The sequence below is a fragment of the Staurois parvus genome, unplaced genomic scaffold (genome assembly GCF_062004578.1).
Source record: "Staurois parvus isolate SC_StPar_1 unplaced genomic scaffold, SC_StPar_1.0 ptg000155l, whole genome shotgun sequence".
Classification (NCBI taxonomy): Eukaryota; Metazoa; Chordata; class Amphibia; order Anura; family Ranidae; genus Staurois; species Staurois parvus.
In genome coordinates, this window is record NW_028317951.1 from 14,948,198 (window position 1) to 14,966,808 (window position 18,611).

At 41.1% G+C, this 18,611-nt stretch overlaps 1 protein-coding gene across 1 annotated transcript in view; it reads left to right on the forward strand.

Moving 5' to 3' along the window:
* The window catches only part of PRKCI (protein kinase C iota), a 148,374-nt gene that overhangs the window by 87,296 nt on the left and 42,467 nt on the right, over positions 1-18,611 (forward strand). Inside the window, exons 7-8 of the mRNA XM_089675487.1 lie at positions 2,316-2,361; positions 11,616-11,674. Of these exons, the coding sequence (XP_089531613.1) occupies positions 2,316-2,361; positions 11,616-11,674 (105 nt within the window). The remainder of the gene's footprint in view (positions 1-2,315; positions 2,362-11,615; positions 11,675-18,611) is intronic.

Genomic DNA, 18,611 nt, shown 5'->3' on the forward strand with positions numbered 1-18,611 from the left:
AGGGAGATGCATTCAATAAGCAATAACTCCAAATCTTTTGCAGTTATAGGCAACAGTGCTTCTGAATTTGCAGATATATGGCATTGAGACTGAGCACAGGAGGCCCTAGGCCAGGGCTGGGCAATTCGTGGTTGCCAAGCCGCTGTGGTGATTGAAAAAAAACTCTCTAGCAGCCAGGTCTGTGTGCCCAACAAGGCTAGTGATGTCACTATACCTGTCCAGCCAGGCTGAAAGAGAATGAGGAGTCAATAGCAGAGGTGCACTCCTCCCCTCGATAAAGAGCTGAGTTGAGCGGGCTGTGAGCGGAAGGGCTAGCTGCTTAATAGGTATCCAGCCATATATGGCAGAGGATGGATTAGTCTGCGTTGGGTGTACCCAGTGTCCAGGGGGTATACACATTCCCAGAGGAGAAGACAAGTATATGTAAGTCCCAGAGCTGTGTTGCTATAAAAAGGCTGCAAGCTCTATGGACAGGAAGTTTACACTGTTGTAGTGTGAACAGGTTCTGTGGGCTGGTGCCTCAGTATCTGTGAAACTTTGTACAGGGTATTCATGATCCGTGCAGGACAAGACTTCACTTACCGTGGCTCAGTGTCCTGGGCGAAGTGTGTGAGCCAGGCTCGGTTGGATCTTTGTGTTCTGAGTGTTCCAGAAGCAAAGAAGCTCAGCTGGCAGATCACAGTACCTGGCTGTACTACAGTATATTTTGCGTTGACATCATTTTCTGTTACCCAGTGCTGCATTTGTTCAATTGTAAACCAAGCTGAAGGCTGGATTCATACATCTGTGCTTTATATTTGGCACAGTGACATTGCAAGGATCATTTTGCTGAAAACCACATGAAGGGTGTAGCAAGTAAAGTATGTTAATTTGCTTCACTAAAATGCCGAGACGTAAATGCTGTTTATGGCCTGTATCACGCAGGCTCTTCTGGCACTGGCAACACCTGAGCTTGCCTTATCTCTTTCTCCTAATAGCTGTCATTATTCTTCAGCACTTGGCCTATGGAATTTGAAGTTCACAAATTGTGCTTTTGGCTAGGTGTTGCCAGTACCAGAATGACCTTATTGGCCTTCCTCCCTATAGGATGAGCTCACCTGTTATAACATGTTACACCCATATTCATTTTGTGAAAGGACTGGCCCCTGCCATCTCTCCCCGATCCCCCGGTTTGGCAGCTAGTGGAAGATCTTCTCCCCCTGCTAGCTGTCACAATTTAAAAAAAAAACATTGCCAGGTGGGGCTCCACTCAAACCCCCTCGCCTACGTCACTTATTCACAGTACTCTGTGGATGGGAAAACTACAAGTTCAGACAGCCTTTATGGCTGTTGGGCTGTAGTACTCAATGAACTACCACGGTGCTGTTGAGAGCTATGGTAGTTAATTGATTTTTCCTGTCAGCGTGTATCTGTTTGCCCGTACGAGGTACAAATACATAGATACACTGACAGGTCTGCAGAAATCCTGCATGACACCAGGGATCTGCTGATAGCTGGTGCAATGTTTTACAGACTCCCAATACAAAAAGTAGTAAATGTACATTTTTTTTACCTGCAAAAAAAATGTGCATTTATTATTTTTGTTAAAAAGTGACTTTATCCTTTAAGGAAGAAGATAAGATTGGTTGGGAGGTTTTATGTTCAGTTAACATTGCATACCCTGCAAATCCACAAAACTTCATTTATATTTATGCTTTGTATACAATAAAGTAAATTAAGGAATATGATTATATTAGTGGGTGATCACACAGAAATAATGCAGTGTTGGAGCTTATGCACTGAAGTACCATCCAGGGCCTGTAATTGCTTTAATTTAGCTCTGCTGATATCACAAGCGAATACCTTGCTTATTGGTAATTTTATGCGTGATGCTTTCATAAAATATTCACTAGCCAATTTCACTGATGGATCCTTGTTTGTTTAGCCCTCATAAGAGTTTTTCACAGACAACTATGTGAATTAATTGTTTCTTTGTAGGTCAGCCCAGCAGTTATTTGGTATAGTGAGAACTGCTATAAACAATGTTGTTTGTATGTGAATAATTTGTCATATTCATGTGAACAAAGCTTTAATGCATATATGAAGTTGTTTCATTCTGGATCTTTTATGCTGTAGAACGGTTCTGTAGACAGTTGAGTGTGTGCATGAACAATTTTACTCTAAATGTACAGTGGCCCTATGCAGCAAATAAAATTGCATTTAATACATGCAGTATATCATCAAATGTTTTGTTAGTATGGATAAATATTACTGTTAAGCCTTTGACAAATGTATATATTTGCAGAATTTCAGATGCAGTTTTTATTACTTTTCAGGAGGCAATTGATCCACCACCTGTACATCCAGAACATCAGGAGCCAGGTAACATGAATGGCTGTAATTTGGTTAGACTAGGTATTTAAGATTTTCAAAATGCATAATTTTTTTGTAAAAATATTTTCTGTATTTATTTATTTATTTATTTTTATGGTCCGGAATAAAACTGGCCATACATGGATCAAAATTTGGCCGGTTCAGCACGGACCAGCAGAATTGTGATCCTTGTTCAGTTGTGCTCAAAAGTGTGCATATCCTTGGAGAATTGGTAATATGCAATACCATTTTTAGAGAAAACGTGAGTGAACAGGCAACACACATTTCTTTTATTTCTTATGGGATTCATATTCAACTATAGGTCCTAATAGAATGGCACAATCATAAAAGAAAACATAGCGACAAGTAAACAAATGAAATGACCCCTGTACAAAAGTCTGCATACCCTTAGTTCTTAGTACTGTATATTGCCCCTTTAACATCAATGACAGCATGCAGTCTTTTGTAATAGTTGTCTATGAGGCCGCAAATTCTTGCAGGTGATATAGCTGCCCATTCATCTTGGCAAAATGCTTCCCGCTCATGTAAAGTCTTTGATAGTCTTGCATGAATTGCACGTTTGAGATCTCCCCAGAGTGGCTTGATGATATTAAGGTCAGGAGACTGTGAAGGCCAGTCCAGAAACTTCACCTTTCTCTGCTGTAACCACTGGAGGGCCAGCTTGGCCTTGTGCTTTAGGTCATTGCCGTGCAGGAAAGTCCAAAGAGCGTCATGTGTGCAGCTTTCATGCAGAAGAATGCAAATTGTCTGCCAGTATTTTCTGATAATATGCTGCATTCATCTTTCAGCTTGCACACCCCAAAACATTATTAAGCCACTGCCATGCTTCACAGTAGGGATGGTATTCTTGTCACTATAGGCTTTGTTGAACCCTCTCAAAACATAGCACATAAGTTGTGACCATAAGGCTCTATTTTGGTCTCGTCACTCCATATTACAGTCTGTCAAAAGCTGTGAGGTGTGCCAAGGTGTCGTCGAGCATATTGTAACCAAGATTTGTTTGTGGCATTGGTGCAGTAAAGGTTTCTTTGTTAACTCAACCGTGCAGCTAATTTTTGTTCAAGTATTGTCATATTGTGCTCCTTGAAACAACCACACTATCCAGAGCAGCCTGTATTTCTCCTGAGGTTACCTGTAGGTTTATCTTTGTATCCCAAAATGTTCTTCTGGCAGTTGTGGGCACAATTTTTCTTGGTCTACCTGAGCTTTGCTTGGTATAAAGAGATCCCTGAATTTTCCACTTCTTAATGAGTGATTGAACAATACTGACTGGCATATTCAAGGCTTTAGATATCTTTTTATATCCTTTGCATTCCTGTAAAAAAACCCATTATCTTGGTACACAGGTCTTTTGACATTTCTTTTGTGCTCCCCATGGCTTAGTAACTAGCCTGCACAGTGAATCCACGTGAAAGCTAAAAAGATGACTGACTGTTTATAAACAAACACTAATTGCAATTTAAAAAGCCACAGATGTGGGAAATTAACCTTTAAATGGCATTTTAACCTGTGTGTGTCACCTTGTGTGTCTGTACCAAGGCCAAACATTCCAGGGTATGTAAACTTTTGATCAGGGCCATTTAGGTTATTTCTGTTGTTATGATTTAAAAAGGAGCCAAACATCTATGTGGTAATAAATGGCTTCATATGATCACTATCCATAAATAAGACAGTTTTGTAACTTGATCCGTTATATGTTCAATATCTATGCCAAAATTTCACAATTTTTACCACTGTATGCAAACTTTGAGCAGGACTGTAAAGGCAGGCTGGTTGGTTGTACATAAGTTGATCTATCTATCAACTTCGGTACAGTCAACCTGAGGGTTTCCTCCATCCGCACTGAATGTGTGGATGAGGAAAACTAGTCATTTTTCTTTCGTTCATCCGCTGGTTGAATGAAAAATAATGACATGTATGGCCAGCCTAAGATACTCAAATGTATTATCTTAATCATGCATTACAGGACACAGGCTGAGAATTTATAGAGCCTGGGTTATAAGCTCCAGACTTCAAGTGATTGGACCCTGGCAAGCTTTTGATGATACGCCCCTGGGCATCCTCCTTATAACCTTACCCCATTTCGTGAGTCCTCATTTTTTTCTAGTGTGGTAAGGTGATGGGCTTCTTCCTTTTGAGAGAAACTTAAATAGTTTATTTTATTTTCTTTGGATTCTCCAATCAGTCTTCAATCAACGCTTCACTATCTTCTAATACAACAATAGAAGCAGTGCATCAGGATCAGTGCAAACTCAGTTAAACCCTGGGAACCCTTGGGTGATCACCTCAGCACTTTGTGCAACATGTGTAATTAGCTGCAGAGTACTGCACAGGTCCAGGGCTGTGGTCCATCCCTATGGAACCCAGACCCGAAAAATTCTTCTGGGGGTATGCTCACTGTGATGGCCAAAGCCTGGACCATACACAGGAACCAGCGATGTGGCGAGGCAAGACTGGATTACCTTGTATCTCTGACCGTTGCTGTAAGAAACTGGGACTGTGTTTTGAATTTTATCAAGTTTGAGATGTTTACACTGTAAAAGGTGGAAAATTCCAAACACTCAGAGCATAGTCCCAGGTGGATGACGAGGTGTTATATCACACCACAGGTCAAACACCTTACTGCCAATTCTGGCTAGAGCCCATTAAAAGATAATCCGGCTATTCCTCCCTCCCTTTTCCTAGGAGGACTTTGCTACAGGTTGATCTCAGTTGCTGCATGTTCCTTCTCAGACATATTCTATTTCTGTACCCCACTCCGTGAATATCCATAGGAGATTACCCTGACCCATAGCAATGGCAAAAAACAGGCAAAAGGGAGCCACAGCAGAAACGCAGAGGAACATTCGTTCTGCCAAAGTCTCACACAATACTCCATTTTATAGTAACGAGTCATCTTTTTCATCGAAGCAGGACCTGATTTTTAACACTCTGCATCCAATTCTACTTTTTTCAAATGGGTACAGCAGGACCTTATTTTAACACTGGTCTCTGCATCCAATGCTAGCCATTCAAATGGGTACAAAACCGAGTTCAAAACTCCACCACCTTACATTTTTCTTCTCTCAAATCAGCCAAAATTTGCCCAGTCGGATTGAAGTACAGTCAAATTTGCAGCATGGCCTGAGCCATCTCTTGTCCCAGGAAGTACAGTGAAGGAAATAAGTATTTGATCCCCTGCTGATTTTGAATGTTTGCCCACTTACAAAGAAATGATCATTCTAAAAATCGAATGGTAGGTGTATTGTAACACTGAGAGACAGAATAGCAACAAAAAATTCAAAAGAAATGCATGTCTAACAAATTATGCACCGATTTGCATGTTCATGAGGGAAATAAGTATTTGGTCCCCTTCACTAAACATGACTTAGTACTTGGTGGCAAATCCCATGTTGGCAATCACAGAGGTCAGACGTTTCCTGTAGTTGGCCACCAAGTTTGCACACGTCAGGAGGGATTTTGGCCCACTCCTCTTGGCAGATCCTCTCCAAGTCATTAAAGTTTGGTGGATGATGTTTGGCAACTCGAACTTTCAGCTTCCTCCACAGATTTTCAATTGGATTAAGATCTGGAGACTGGCTGGGCCACTCCAGGGCCTTAATGTGCTTCTTCTTGAGCCACTCCTTTGTTGCCTTGGCCATGTGTTTTGGGTCATTGTCATGCTGGAACACCCATCCACGACCCATTTTCAATGCCCTGGGGGAAGAAGGTTCTCACCCAAGATTTGATGGCACATTGCCCTGTCCATCGTCCCTTTGATGCAGTGCAGTTGTCCTGTCCCCTTAGCAGAAAAACACTCCCAAAAGCAGGATGTTTCCACCACAATGTTTGACAGTTGGGATGGTGTTCTTGGGGTCATAGGCAGCATTGATCATTGACACTCCACGAGGTGAGATCTTGCATGGTGCACCAGACCTACAGAGACTGACAGATATTTTGTGTTTCTTCCATTTGCGAATGATTGCTCCAACTGTTGTCACCTTCTCACCAAGCTGCTTGGCGATAGGTTGGTAGCCCGATCCAGCCTTGTGTAGGTCTATCATCTTGTCCCTGACATCCTTGGACAGCTCTTTGGTCTTTGCCATGGTGGAGAGTTTGGAATCTGATTGATTGCTCCTGTGGACAGGTGTCTTTTATACAGGTAACAAAATGAGATTAGCAGCACTCCCTTTAAGAGACTGCTTCTAATCTCAGCTTGTTACCTGTATGAAAGACACCTGGTAGCCAGAAATCCTGCTGAATGATAGGGGATCAAATACTTTTTTCCCTCATGAACATGCACATCAGTGCATAATTTGTTAGACATGCATTTCTTTTGAATTTTTTGTTGCTATTCTGTCTCTGTGTTACAATAAACCTACCATTTGATTTTTAGACTGACCATTTCTTTGTTAGTGGGCAAACATTCAAAATCAGCAGGGGATCAAATACTTATTTCCTTCTCTGTAGCTGTGCCAGTACCTTCTCAGAACTGGTTCAAAGCATTCTGTTCAAACCTGTTCACAGTACCAAAACCCAACAGGGGTATACATACTGTCCTGGACCTAAAATTCCTAAACAAATACCTTCAAATTCCAAATTGCATAGAATCCACAAGGTTAGTTATTGCCTCACTGAGACAAGGGACATACTTGGCATCTATAGAAATCCCAGATGCCTACCTGCAAATGCCCATTCATCCACCTCATCAGCAGTTTCTATGCTTTGCAGTAGAAGACAATTACTTCCAGTTTGTCATACTGCCATTTAACCTTTGCTTTGCTTCAAGAGTATTCACAAAGATCTACACACTTCTTCTTTGCCTTTCCAAGAACTCGGGGCATCAAGGTCACAGGCTATCTAGATGGCCTTCTGGAGGACCCCTCTTCCTTCCAGCTATCTGCAAATGTCCACAGGACAATTCAGATGTTTCATACTTTCGGTTTGGTGATTAACTTCCAAAAATCCGCTCAACAATCTTTGCCTGGAATACATGGGCCTGATTTTAGACAGCCAAAGCAAAGTCTTTCTTCCAGTGAAGAAAATATTCTCTCTCAGAATTCATGTTTGGGACTTGAGATCAAAGAGACGTCCCTCTGAGATTCGCCATGAGAGTTCTGGTTCTCAGGGTGGCCTCCTTCAAGGCTATTCCATTTGTCCAATTTTTTTTGAGACCTCTCCAACACATCTTGTTGGCATGGAACAAGCATGCTCCTTCTCTCAACCTACTCTTCAGCCCTGTCTTAACAATGGGGAAGTTGTTCCTTCCCATATCACTTGAAAATAACAGATGCCAGTGTTTCAGGCTGGCCAGGAGTGCTCTAATCCCTCACAGTTCAGGGAACATGGTCATAGGTGGAAGCTAAGCTCCCCATCAACACCCTGGAGCTCAGAGTGATAAGGATGGGTCTGCAGTACTGGATCCCCCTCCCCCTCTCTTTCTGCAAGGACACTCAATCCAGTCAAGGGGCAATCAGAGAATTCCACAGCTGTGACCTACATCAGTCATCAAGGTGGCAGTAGGAGTCACGCAGTCTTGAAGAAGGCAAGCTAGGAGACACCCCAACCTTCTCCCAATAGGCCCTCTATTATATCCTGTTTCTCAGTCACTGGCTTTAAAAGTATGGCTGTTGAAAAGCAGGTCTTAACAGAAAGAGGGATCTCTGAGTCTATCACTCCTACTTTGATAAAAGCCACTTTCAGAAATATCTAATATACCTGCAAATTCATCTTTGCTTGGTGTGAACACAGGCACATCAATCCTAGAGATTAGTTTTGTTCCTCACATTTTGTCTTTCATATAATCAGGACCTGGCCAGAACTTGATCTTTTACACTCTGAAAGGATAGGTTTCTGCCTTGTACATTCTTTTTCAAAGACCTCTGGCCTTGCTCTGCTTTGTCAAAACCTTTATTCAAGGTGTAACTCTGACCAGGACCTTTATACAGCACCCTGTGCTTCCTTGGGGCCACAGTCTGTTTCTCTCTGCCTTGCAGAAGCCACTCTTTGAACCCATTAGGGAATTCCTTTTGATGATCTGTCTTGCAAAAGTGGCCTTCTTGGTTGTTGTCACATCAGTCAAAAATGTGTCTAAGCTAGCATCTTTCTCTTTTTAGAAGCTATTCCTCATTCTTCACAAAGACAAGATAGTCTTATGACTAAGACAAAATTTTGTTGTCTCTAAAATGGTATCGTTCTTCCACCTCAGTGAAGACCTTGTCCTTAAGTTTTGTGCATTACTCCTAAGCTTCCAACGGAAATTGCTCATCACTGTCTAGATGTTATCAGAGCCATCAGAGTCTCAAAGCAACAGCGTCTACCAGGAAAATGGAGACTCTATCCATCTTATCCTCAGGACCTCTCAAACATCCCACTTCCACCATTGTAGATGGATGAGACAACTCCTTTCCAACTCATTGCCAAAGCATAGATTACAAAGCATAAGACTACTCCACCAGGTCAGTGGGTGTTTCCTGAGCATTCAGGTACCAAGCCTCTGTTGACTAAAACAAAAAAGAGAACAGCGTTGCCTAACAAAGTGCGGAATAATAGTGCAATTTTAGAGTGCACTCACAGTGACTGCTGGGTTTTCATTTAGGTTTATACACAGGTTTTTTAGGACACCAAGCACAGGTACGATTATAATATTCATTACCAAGCCTTTGTAGCTTTGTCCTTCATACCTTTTCAAAATTCTCCAAGGTGGAAGTCCCATTCTTCTGTGGATGCAGCTTTTGGCTGCAAGGTTCTGTTGACCCTGGTTGCTGTTGTTGAGCCCATTGGCACAGTTCTATTTGCCATTTTGTTGCCCATTTTTCCCATTCATTGCTTCGTGGACGTCCCGAGGTCTATGAAGTTTGTGGCCTTTACTGTACAATTAAGATAAAAGGAATTATTACTTTCCTGTAAATTTTCAATATCTTGGTAAAGGCCACAGTCCCTTCTATTCCTGGTTGGGGGGAGTGCCCAGGTGGCAAGTCCTCAAAAGCTTGCCAGTGTCCAATCACCTGAAGGTATCAGGCAATAACCCAGGATCTATGAATACGTAGTTTGTGTCTGTACTGTACTCCAAAATATGGTATTTACAGGTAAGTCACAATTCCTTTTTCCATTCTTTTTAAGTAAATATTTAATGGAGCATATTTAAGCTTTCAAAATAGCTGAATTAAAGGTCTGGTGCTTCACATCCATAAGTATATGTTAACCTGATAATTGAATTTCTCCAAGGAAGAAAAAAAAAAAAAAAAAAAAAAATATATATATATATATATAAATTTGCAAATATTCGAAAGTCCCACTCCAAGTTTTGTGCCAAAAATATATTCTTCTAGGGCTTGATATATATCTCCATGCGAAAGCTCTTAGTGCTCCACCACCATGTGCCAATATATTGTACTCGCCAACCATCCATGACGCCTACTTAAAAGAAGGTAATTTGTGCTTTGTCACCAGGGTTTAAAATCACAGTAGATTTCTTCTCTCCAGATCCAGGACTGGAAGGCCGGGACACCCCACTCAGTCACCGCAGACCTTCCACACACCGGACTTTACAGTAATGTCCGATGTGTGAAGAATGTCCTGGCCTTCCAGTTCTGGATCTGGAGAGAAGAAATCTACTGTGATTATAAACCCTGGTTACATAAAGCGCAATTGACCTTCTTTTAAGTAGGGGTCATGGATGGCTGGTGAGTGCAATATATTGGCACATGGTGGTGGAGCACTAAGAGGTTTTGCACGAAGATATATATCAAGCACTAGAAGAATATACTTTTGGCAGAAAATTTGTAGTGGCACTTTTGAATATTTTCAATTTTACACACACACACACACTTTTTTTTTTTCTTTTCCCCTTGGTGAAATTCAATTTATCGGGTTAACATATACTTATGTATGTGAAGCGCCAGACCTTTAATTCAGCTATTTTGATTCCAAAGTGATTTTATACTTTATAGGGGCAGCTAGCATATGTTATATTTTATTATAACCTTATATACAGTCATTGGTGTACAACATGGTGGTATGAATAACACTGATTTTTTTCACAAGTGGCTGTACATGCCCAGAGGGATAGTTGGCACATTTTAATTATTAATTTTCATCTTAATTTATTTATTTTAGGGCAGAGAAGGCGCTCAGTCATTTATATCATACTTAAGTTTTGTATTCTTAAATACGAAGCTTTAATTATTTAACTTAATTATTTTTTAAGCACAAGGGACAGTACTTGCATTGAATGAGTAGTGTTCCTTGTGCTGGTAGCTGCTTTTAATTGAAATCTTCTGCCTGAACACCCTCCCTCCTCATAATACAAGGCACTGGCCCTGTCACATGCAATCATTATGAGTGCTGAGTTTGCCCACATTTCCTGATTACCTTTTTAAATAAAACCATTCTATTTTCATTACATGCCTCTACTTCTCTATACAATGCAGGGAGATCATGGCTGGTGGGAGGGATCACCGGGTGGTATACATAGATTTTTATTTTTTTTTCAATTATTTTTTTTTTTATTGAGCATATATACATACACACAGTTCAAAAGATGTTACATCTCAGAATCCATACAAAGTTCTTACACCACTCTAAACCACTATATATGTGTTGGGAGTAATTCTACGTCTAAGGCACCAAGGAGACATACTATAAGGTCTTGCAGTATAATAATGTTTAAAATCGAGGATATAGTACTAGTTACATCATTCCAATATCTGGTTAGTGTCAGACATCTCCACAGCATATGGATTAGATCTCTTACAGTACATCTCCATTACATGGGTTACATAGCTTGAATATCCGTACCCTGTCTTAGTGGTCCCATTAGGAACCCTCTCATAATGCAAGCTGTAGGCTGGTTCTTTGGAGGAGCTATACAAATATCAAAATGCCTTGGTGGGGTGAGTCTGGAGCAGTGGATGTTCCTAGGCAGGCTTCATTTGCATGTAGACCACTCTGGGTAATTCTCACAACTTTGCAAAACTGAAATTAAGGCTGGAGTTCAGCTTTAGGCATTTTGGTAGCATCATGCTGATTGGCAGCCATTCGTACTGCTACTCTCCTGTAAGGACAGCAAGAGGATACCATAGCAACGAGGTCTGGAAGTGTGTGAACCTTGCATTTGTGTTGCTCTCAAAGCTATCCAACCTGATAGTAAATGTAGTGTTAAACTAAAGCAGAAAATGTTTTTTTTATGATCAGTTTTCCCAGCAAACATCATTTACTTCTCTAATGAAAAGCTCTAATCTAGACTGTCTGTTTTGTTTTAGAACCACCCTTTCGGCACAGGAGTCAGGATAATATGGACCAGGATGGGGAAGAGAAAGAGGTAAATTGATGTAAAAGATAGGTTCTTGTAGTCTCATTGTGTGGCTTATCTGCTCTGTGGGTGTATTTTTCTTTTTTCTTTCTAACTTAAAGTTTTCTATTTTCTAAGGCTTACAGTTGACTGTTGCTTGGTTGTTTGTGCAGTGCTATAGCATACCTCAAGATGAAAAAGGAGAAATAGATCTTAATGGCACACCGTGCAAAGGAAATTGCACTTTCACTGCTCTATTGCAGGAAGAAAAGAAATTGCTTTTGTAATACAGAGGTGACCCTTAATCCATGCTGTTACATTTATGATCCCATGTCATTTGTTAAATGGGATATATTACATTTTCATGGAGAAGCTTTATCCGGTGGATAAATTGAAGGTTCGGGGATTTGCTCACTTCAAAAGAAATGCTAATATTTGTTAAAGTTTTGAACACACTTGTCATCTATCTGCATGCTTAGCTCACATCCATCTAACACTTTGAAGAAGATATTTTATTGTGAATTTCTATATCAAATGAAGAAAGCAGCATAAGTCCCAACTATATCAAGCAAAAATGCCTTAACACACTCATTAAGACTTTTTTTAGCCAACACCACTACTATCAGTGTTTAAAGCTGGGCATAGTTGTCTGACATAGCTCTCACACTCTTCACTTGCACAATACTGTTTTCCACATGCTGACAAAACCTAGTGCAATGGACCTTCATATTTAATTGTGTTTATGAGTAGATCTATGAGTAGATCTTTATATCTGATAATAGATGTAGAATTTATTTTTTTTTTAAATTCTTCATTCATACTTAAGAGTAAGTTAGAGTACCTGGCCACGAACCAACGTTTGTTATACAATCAATCATAATACGATAAAAAGTCATGGATTTTACCTATCTTTAACCCCTTCTCGCCTAAGGGTAAAACAAATCTAAATGCCTAAGAACAATTTTGCAACGTTGACATGTGTTAGTAAAACCGTACATATCACAACTACTTTGTACATCCAGGTGAATTATACCGCGTTTTTTTCAGGACAAATTGGGCTTTTATTTGGTGGTAAATGGTAATGGATATCTCCCGATTATTTTTTTTTTTTTATTATTATTATTATCAAGGGAAAACTGGCCCAAAATAGTAAAAAAAAAATCATTTTTTTTATTTAGCTGTGTGTTTCTGGTTACTACCATAACCTACCACCAAAGAACAACCCAAAATAAATTCTCCAGCTCTTGACAATCACAGCGATACCATATATGTGTATGTTATCTGTGCTTTATACCCGTAGTACAGCCCAGAAACAATAGTGCACATTTTGTTTGTTGTTTTTTTTACCTAAAACACACTGACATTGACACTAACAGACACTGATACCAATTTTCTTTTAATCCTGACCTTTGACCCTGACCTTTGACTTTGACCTTGACCCAAACAACCCTGGCACTGAACTAGATCAAACCTTGATCTAGGTATCTAGGTATTTTTTCTTTATTTTATTTTTTAATATTTATCTTTTTAACATTTTTTTCTCTCTATGCCAGGAGTTAGAGAGATGCAATGTATCTCTTCTCCATTCATAGAGAGAGAAAAAAAACAAGGGCCAGGCTGCACAGTGACTGATCACTGTGATAGCCAATCAGAGGCTATAACAGCGATCATGTGACCCAGAATCGGGAGTCCCGGGTCCCAATCATTAGAACAGGACCCGGGGCTCTCAGTGACACCACGTTCTTTGTGCTGGGAGCGCGCAGTGCGGCGCACTCCTAGCACAAAGACAGGTACGCAAATATGCGGCCCCACGGAAAAAAGCCCAGTTCTGTGAGGCCGTATATTTGTGTGACGGCATCAAGGGGTTAATCAATTTATATATATCCACAGTAGTAATTCATCGGTAATATATAGCAATCAACAATCAAGGTATTGTCAGAGAAACAAGCTGTTAGGAACACCGTATTTAATTCACCTGTTGCTACAATTCGAACATGATCCACCCATAATGAAACAATATATAATTTATTTGGATGGTGTAAAATTTTGTCCACAAACTTGCATTTAAAATGTATATACAGTGAGTAACAGAAGTATTTGAACACCCTGCGATTTTGCAAGTTCTCCCACTTAGAAATCATGGAGGGGTCTGAAATTCACATTGTAGGTGCATTCCCACTCTGAGAGACCGAATTAAAAAAAAAAAAATTCAGGAAATCACATTATATGATTAAGTATTTGAACACCTAAGAAACAGCAAGAATTCTGGATCTCAAAGACCTGTTACTGTGCCTTTTTAAAAAGTCCACCTCTCCTCCACTCAATCTAACTTAGTAGCACCTGTCTGAGCTCTTTAAAGACACCTGTCCACCCCATAGTCAGACGCCAACTACTACCATGGGCAAGACCAAAGAGCTGTCAAAAGACACCAGAGACAAAATTGTGGACCTCCACAAGGCTGGAAAGGGCTATGGGGCAATTGCCAAGCAGCTTGGTGAAAACAGATAAACTCTTGGAGCAATGGTTAGAAAATGGAAGAGGCTAAAGACGACTGTCAGTCTTCCTCAGACTGGGGCTCCATGCAAGATCTCACCTCGTGGGGTATCACTGATGATAAGAAAGGTGAAGAATCAGCCCAGAACTACAAGGGAGGAGCTTGTCAATGACATGAAGAGAGCTGGGACCACAGTTTCAATGGTCACTGTCGGTAGAACACTACGCCGTCATGGTTTCTAATCCTGCATCACACGGATAGTTCCCCTGCTCAAGTCATCACATATCCAGGCCCGTCTGAAGTTTGCCAATGACCATCTGGATGATCCAGGGGAGGCATGGGAGAAAGTCATGTGGTCAGATGAGACCACAGTAGAACGTATTGGTCTAAACTTCACTCGTCGTGTTTTGAGGAAAAAAGGATGAGATGCATCCCAAGAACACCATCCCTACTGTGAAGCATGGGGGTGGTAACATCATGCTTTGGGGGTGCTTTTCTGCAAAGGGGACAGGACGACTGCACTGTATTAAGGAGAGGATGAATGAGACAACGACCCGAAGCACACAGCCAGGATAACCAAGGAGTGGTTCCATAAGAAGCATATCAAGGTTCTGGAGTGGCCTAGCCAGTCTCCAGACCTAAATCCAATAGAACATCTTTGGAGGGAGCTGAAACTCTGTGTTGCTCAGCGACAACCCCGAAACCTGACAGATCTAGAGGAGATCTGTGTGGAGGAGTGGGCCAAAATCCCTGTTGCAGTGTGTGCAAACCTGGTCAAGAACTACAGGAAACGTTTGACCTCTGTAATTGCAAACAAAGGCTTCTGTACCAAATATTAACACTGATTTTCTCAGGTGTTCAAATACTTATGTTCAGCAGTGCAAGACAAATAAATTCTTTAAAATCACACAATGTGATTTCCTGAATTTTTTTTTTAATTCTGTCTCTCAGAGCTGGAATGCACCTACAATGTGAATTTCAGACCCCTCCATGATTTCTAAGTGGGAGAGCTTTCAAAATCATAGGGTGTTCAAATACTTCTGTTCCTCACTGTAAATCTCAAACCTTTTTTTAGTATGTCTGTATTTCTACGGGGGGATTTCCAAAGAACAGATCAGGAAATAACAGGAAATCTCTTCAAAGCAAAGGGAAATCTCCTCGTAGACAGTTGTCACAGGTCTAGGTGTCGCTGGAAGATTTTAACTTTGTTCCTGTGACAGTTTTAAAATGTTAGATTTCCTATCCTTCTCTATATGGAGACATTAGTCACCAGAAGCAGTGAAGATTTTGCCACCCCTTTACTAGTCTTTCTCACCTCCCCTGGTCTTCATAACCTCATCCATTCTGAGTCTCCAGCCTTTCTCAGCTTTAACCACATCTCGCCCCTGGGGCGCGCATTGGCACGCTCTGTGATTGCTGGAGCCGATCACAGATCGAGTTAAATGGCCAATCACAGCGGCCCTTTAGCATGTGATCAGCTGTGTCCAATCACAGCTGATCTCATGTAAACAAATGTCGGTTATCGGCATTTCCTTTCCTCACACACTGTCACTGTGTGAGGGAAGGAAAGCCAATACTGGCAATCCTGACAGCACAAATTTACACAGATAATCAGGGCACTGATCATTAATGCCCTGATGATCAATGCAGCCCCATCAATGCCAATCAGTGCACCTCATTAGTATCCATCAGTGTTACCTTAGTGCAGCCTCATCAGCACACATCAGGAAGAAAAATTACTTGCAAAATTTTGTAACCGAATCTAAACTTTTTTTTTTCCCTTAAATTTTCAGTCTTTTTTTAATTTAGCAAAAAATCTAAAATACCAGCTATGATAAATTACCACCAAAAGAAAGCTCTATCTGTTGCAAAAAAATTATACAAATTTATATGGGTACAGTTTTGCATGACTACAACTGACATGCAAAGTGCAACAGTGCTGAAAGCTAAGAGATCGACTGAACAGTAAAGCCCACTACGGTGACTAGCCTCAGGTGATAAACAGTGATGAAGCAAATCCTCCCACAAATGGTGCACTCTTTTTTTCTGCTGCTGCTCTCTCCCCCAGAGCCCTCCAAAATACACAGATCAGATGGTATTACTCAACCTCAAGGAGGTAGGGACAGGGATCTGACATCTCACACTGCACAGAGCAGAGTGTAATCTGACAGCTGAGTGGAGGGAATTGACACACTTCCCTTTACACTGCCTCACTGGGAAATATGCACATCTGATTCAAGCAACTCCTGTATGCTGGGGTGCTTTGGTGTGGATCGCCTGGTGTCAGGACTATACTGCCAAAAGTGATTCATACAGATTGCAGGGGAAGGAGTGAGCGTCCAGGACCCACACTAGGTGCTATGGACTGGGACAAGTACACACTAAATGATAGTGTGATTTGTTCCTTGTTCATTTCAAAGGCTTACAACCACCTTAAGTTTATCTTGGGCAAGTTTCACTGCAGATATACAGGTAAGTCCATATACAGTTGCAAGAAAAAGTATGTGAACCCCTTGGGATTAAGTGGAGTTTTGCATGAATTGGACATAAAATGTGCTCTGAACGTCATCTAAGTCACAACAATAGAAGAACACAGTCTGCTGAACATAATACTACACAAACATTAGATGCTGCCATGGTTTAATTGCACATAACATGTAAACATTCACAGTGCAGGGAAGAAAAAGTATGTGAACCTTTGGACTTAATAACTCATTGACCCTCCTTTGGCAGCAATAACCTCAACCAAACGTTTCCTGTAGTTGCAGATCAGACCTGCACAATGATCTGGAGTAATTTTGGACCACTCCTCTTCACAAAACTGTTTCAGTGTAGCAATATTCTTGGGATGTCTGGTGTGAATCGCTCGCTTAAGGTCATGCCACAGCATTTCAATCGGGTTGAGGTCAGGACTCTGACTGGGCCACTCCAGAAGGCGTATTCTGTGCTGTTGCAGCCATTGTTTTGTTGAATTACTTGTATGCTTTGGGTCATTGTCCTGTTGCATCACCCATCCTCTGCGGAGCTTCAGTTGGCGGACAGATGGTCGTACGTTTTCCTGCAAAATGTCTTGATAAACTCTGGAATTCTTTTTCCCATCAATGACAACAATCCGTCCAGGCCCTGAGGCAGCAAAGCAGCCCCAAACCATGATGCTCCCTCCGCCATGTTTTACAGTGGGGATGAGGTTTTGATGTTGGTGTGCTGTGCCTTTTTTTCTCCACACATAGTGTTGTGTGTTCTTCCCAAACAACTCAATCTTGGTTTCATCTGTCCACAGTATATTTTGCCAGTAGTGCTGTGGAATATCCAGGTGCTCTTTTGCAAACTTCAAACGTGGTGCAATATTCTTTTTGGACAGCAATGGCTTCCTCCGTGGTGTCCTCCCATGTACTCCATTCTTGTTTAATGTTTTCCTTATTGTAGATGTGTCAACAAAAATGTTAGCATGTGCCAGAGATTTCTGTAGGTCTTTAGCTGACACTCTGGGATTCTTATTTACCTCATGCAGCATTCTGCGCTGTGCTCTTGCAGTCATTTTTACAGGATGACCACGCCTAGGGAGAGTAGCAACAGTGCTAAACTTCCTCCATTTGTAGACAGTCTGTCTTACCGTGGACACATGAACATCAAGGCTTTTGGAGATACTTTTGTAGCCCTTTCCAGCTTCATGCAAGTCAACAATTCTTGATCGTAGGTCTTCTGAGAGCTCTTTTTTGCAAGGCATGGTTCACATCAGACCGTGCTTCTTGAAGCCAGTAAACCCAAAACAGGTGTGTGTTTTTTAAGGGCAGGACAACTGCCAGCAACACATCCAATATCATCACACAAGGTTGGCTCACTCCTGGCTCCAATTAGCTCTGGGAGAAGTCATTAAGCTAGGGCCTCGCATACTTTTTCCTCCCTGCACTGTGAATGTTTACATGTTATGTGCAATTAAACCATGGCAACATCTAATGTTTGTGTAGTATTATGTTCAGCAGACTGTGTTCTTCTATTGTGACTTAGATGACGTTTAGAGCACGTTTTATGCCCAATTCATGCAAAACTCCACGTAATCCCAAGGGGTTCACATACTTTTTCTTGCACAGTTTTCATACTTTTGGCTCTGTATGCCATCAGAATAAATTAAACCAAAACAATACAAATTAATTTGAAGTGTAGACTTTCAGCTCTAATTCAAGGGGTTGAACATACATATCAAGTACAAATTTTAGGAACTGCAACCATTTTTATACATTCCATTTTCCAATTGTGTTGAGAATCCTTTACTGGCAGTGACTGCCTGAAGTCTGGAACCCATGGATATTACCAGAGACTGAGTTTCCTCCTTTCTGATGCTTTGCCAGGCTCTAACTGCAGCTGTCTTCTGTTGTTCTTTGTGGGTCTTTCTGCCTTCAGCAAGTGAAATGCATGCTCAATTGGGTTGAGATCAGGTGATTGACTCGGCCATTGCAGAATATTCCACTTCTT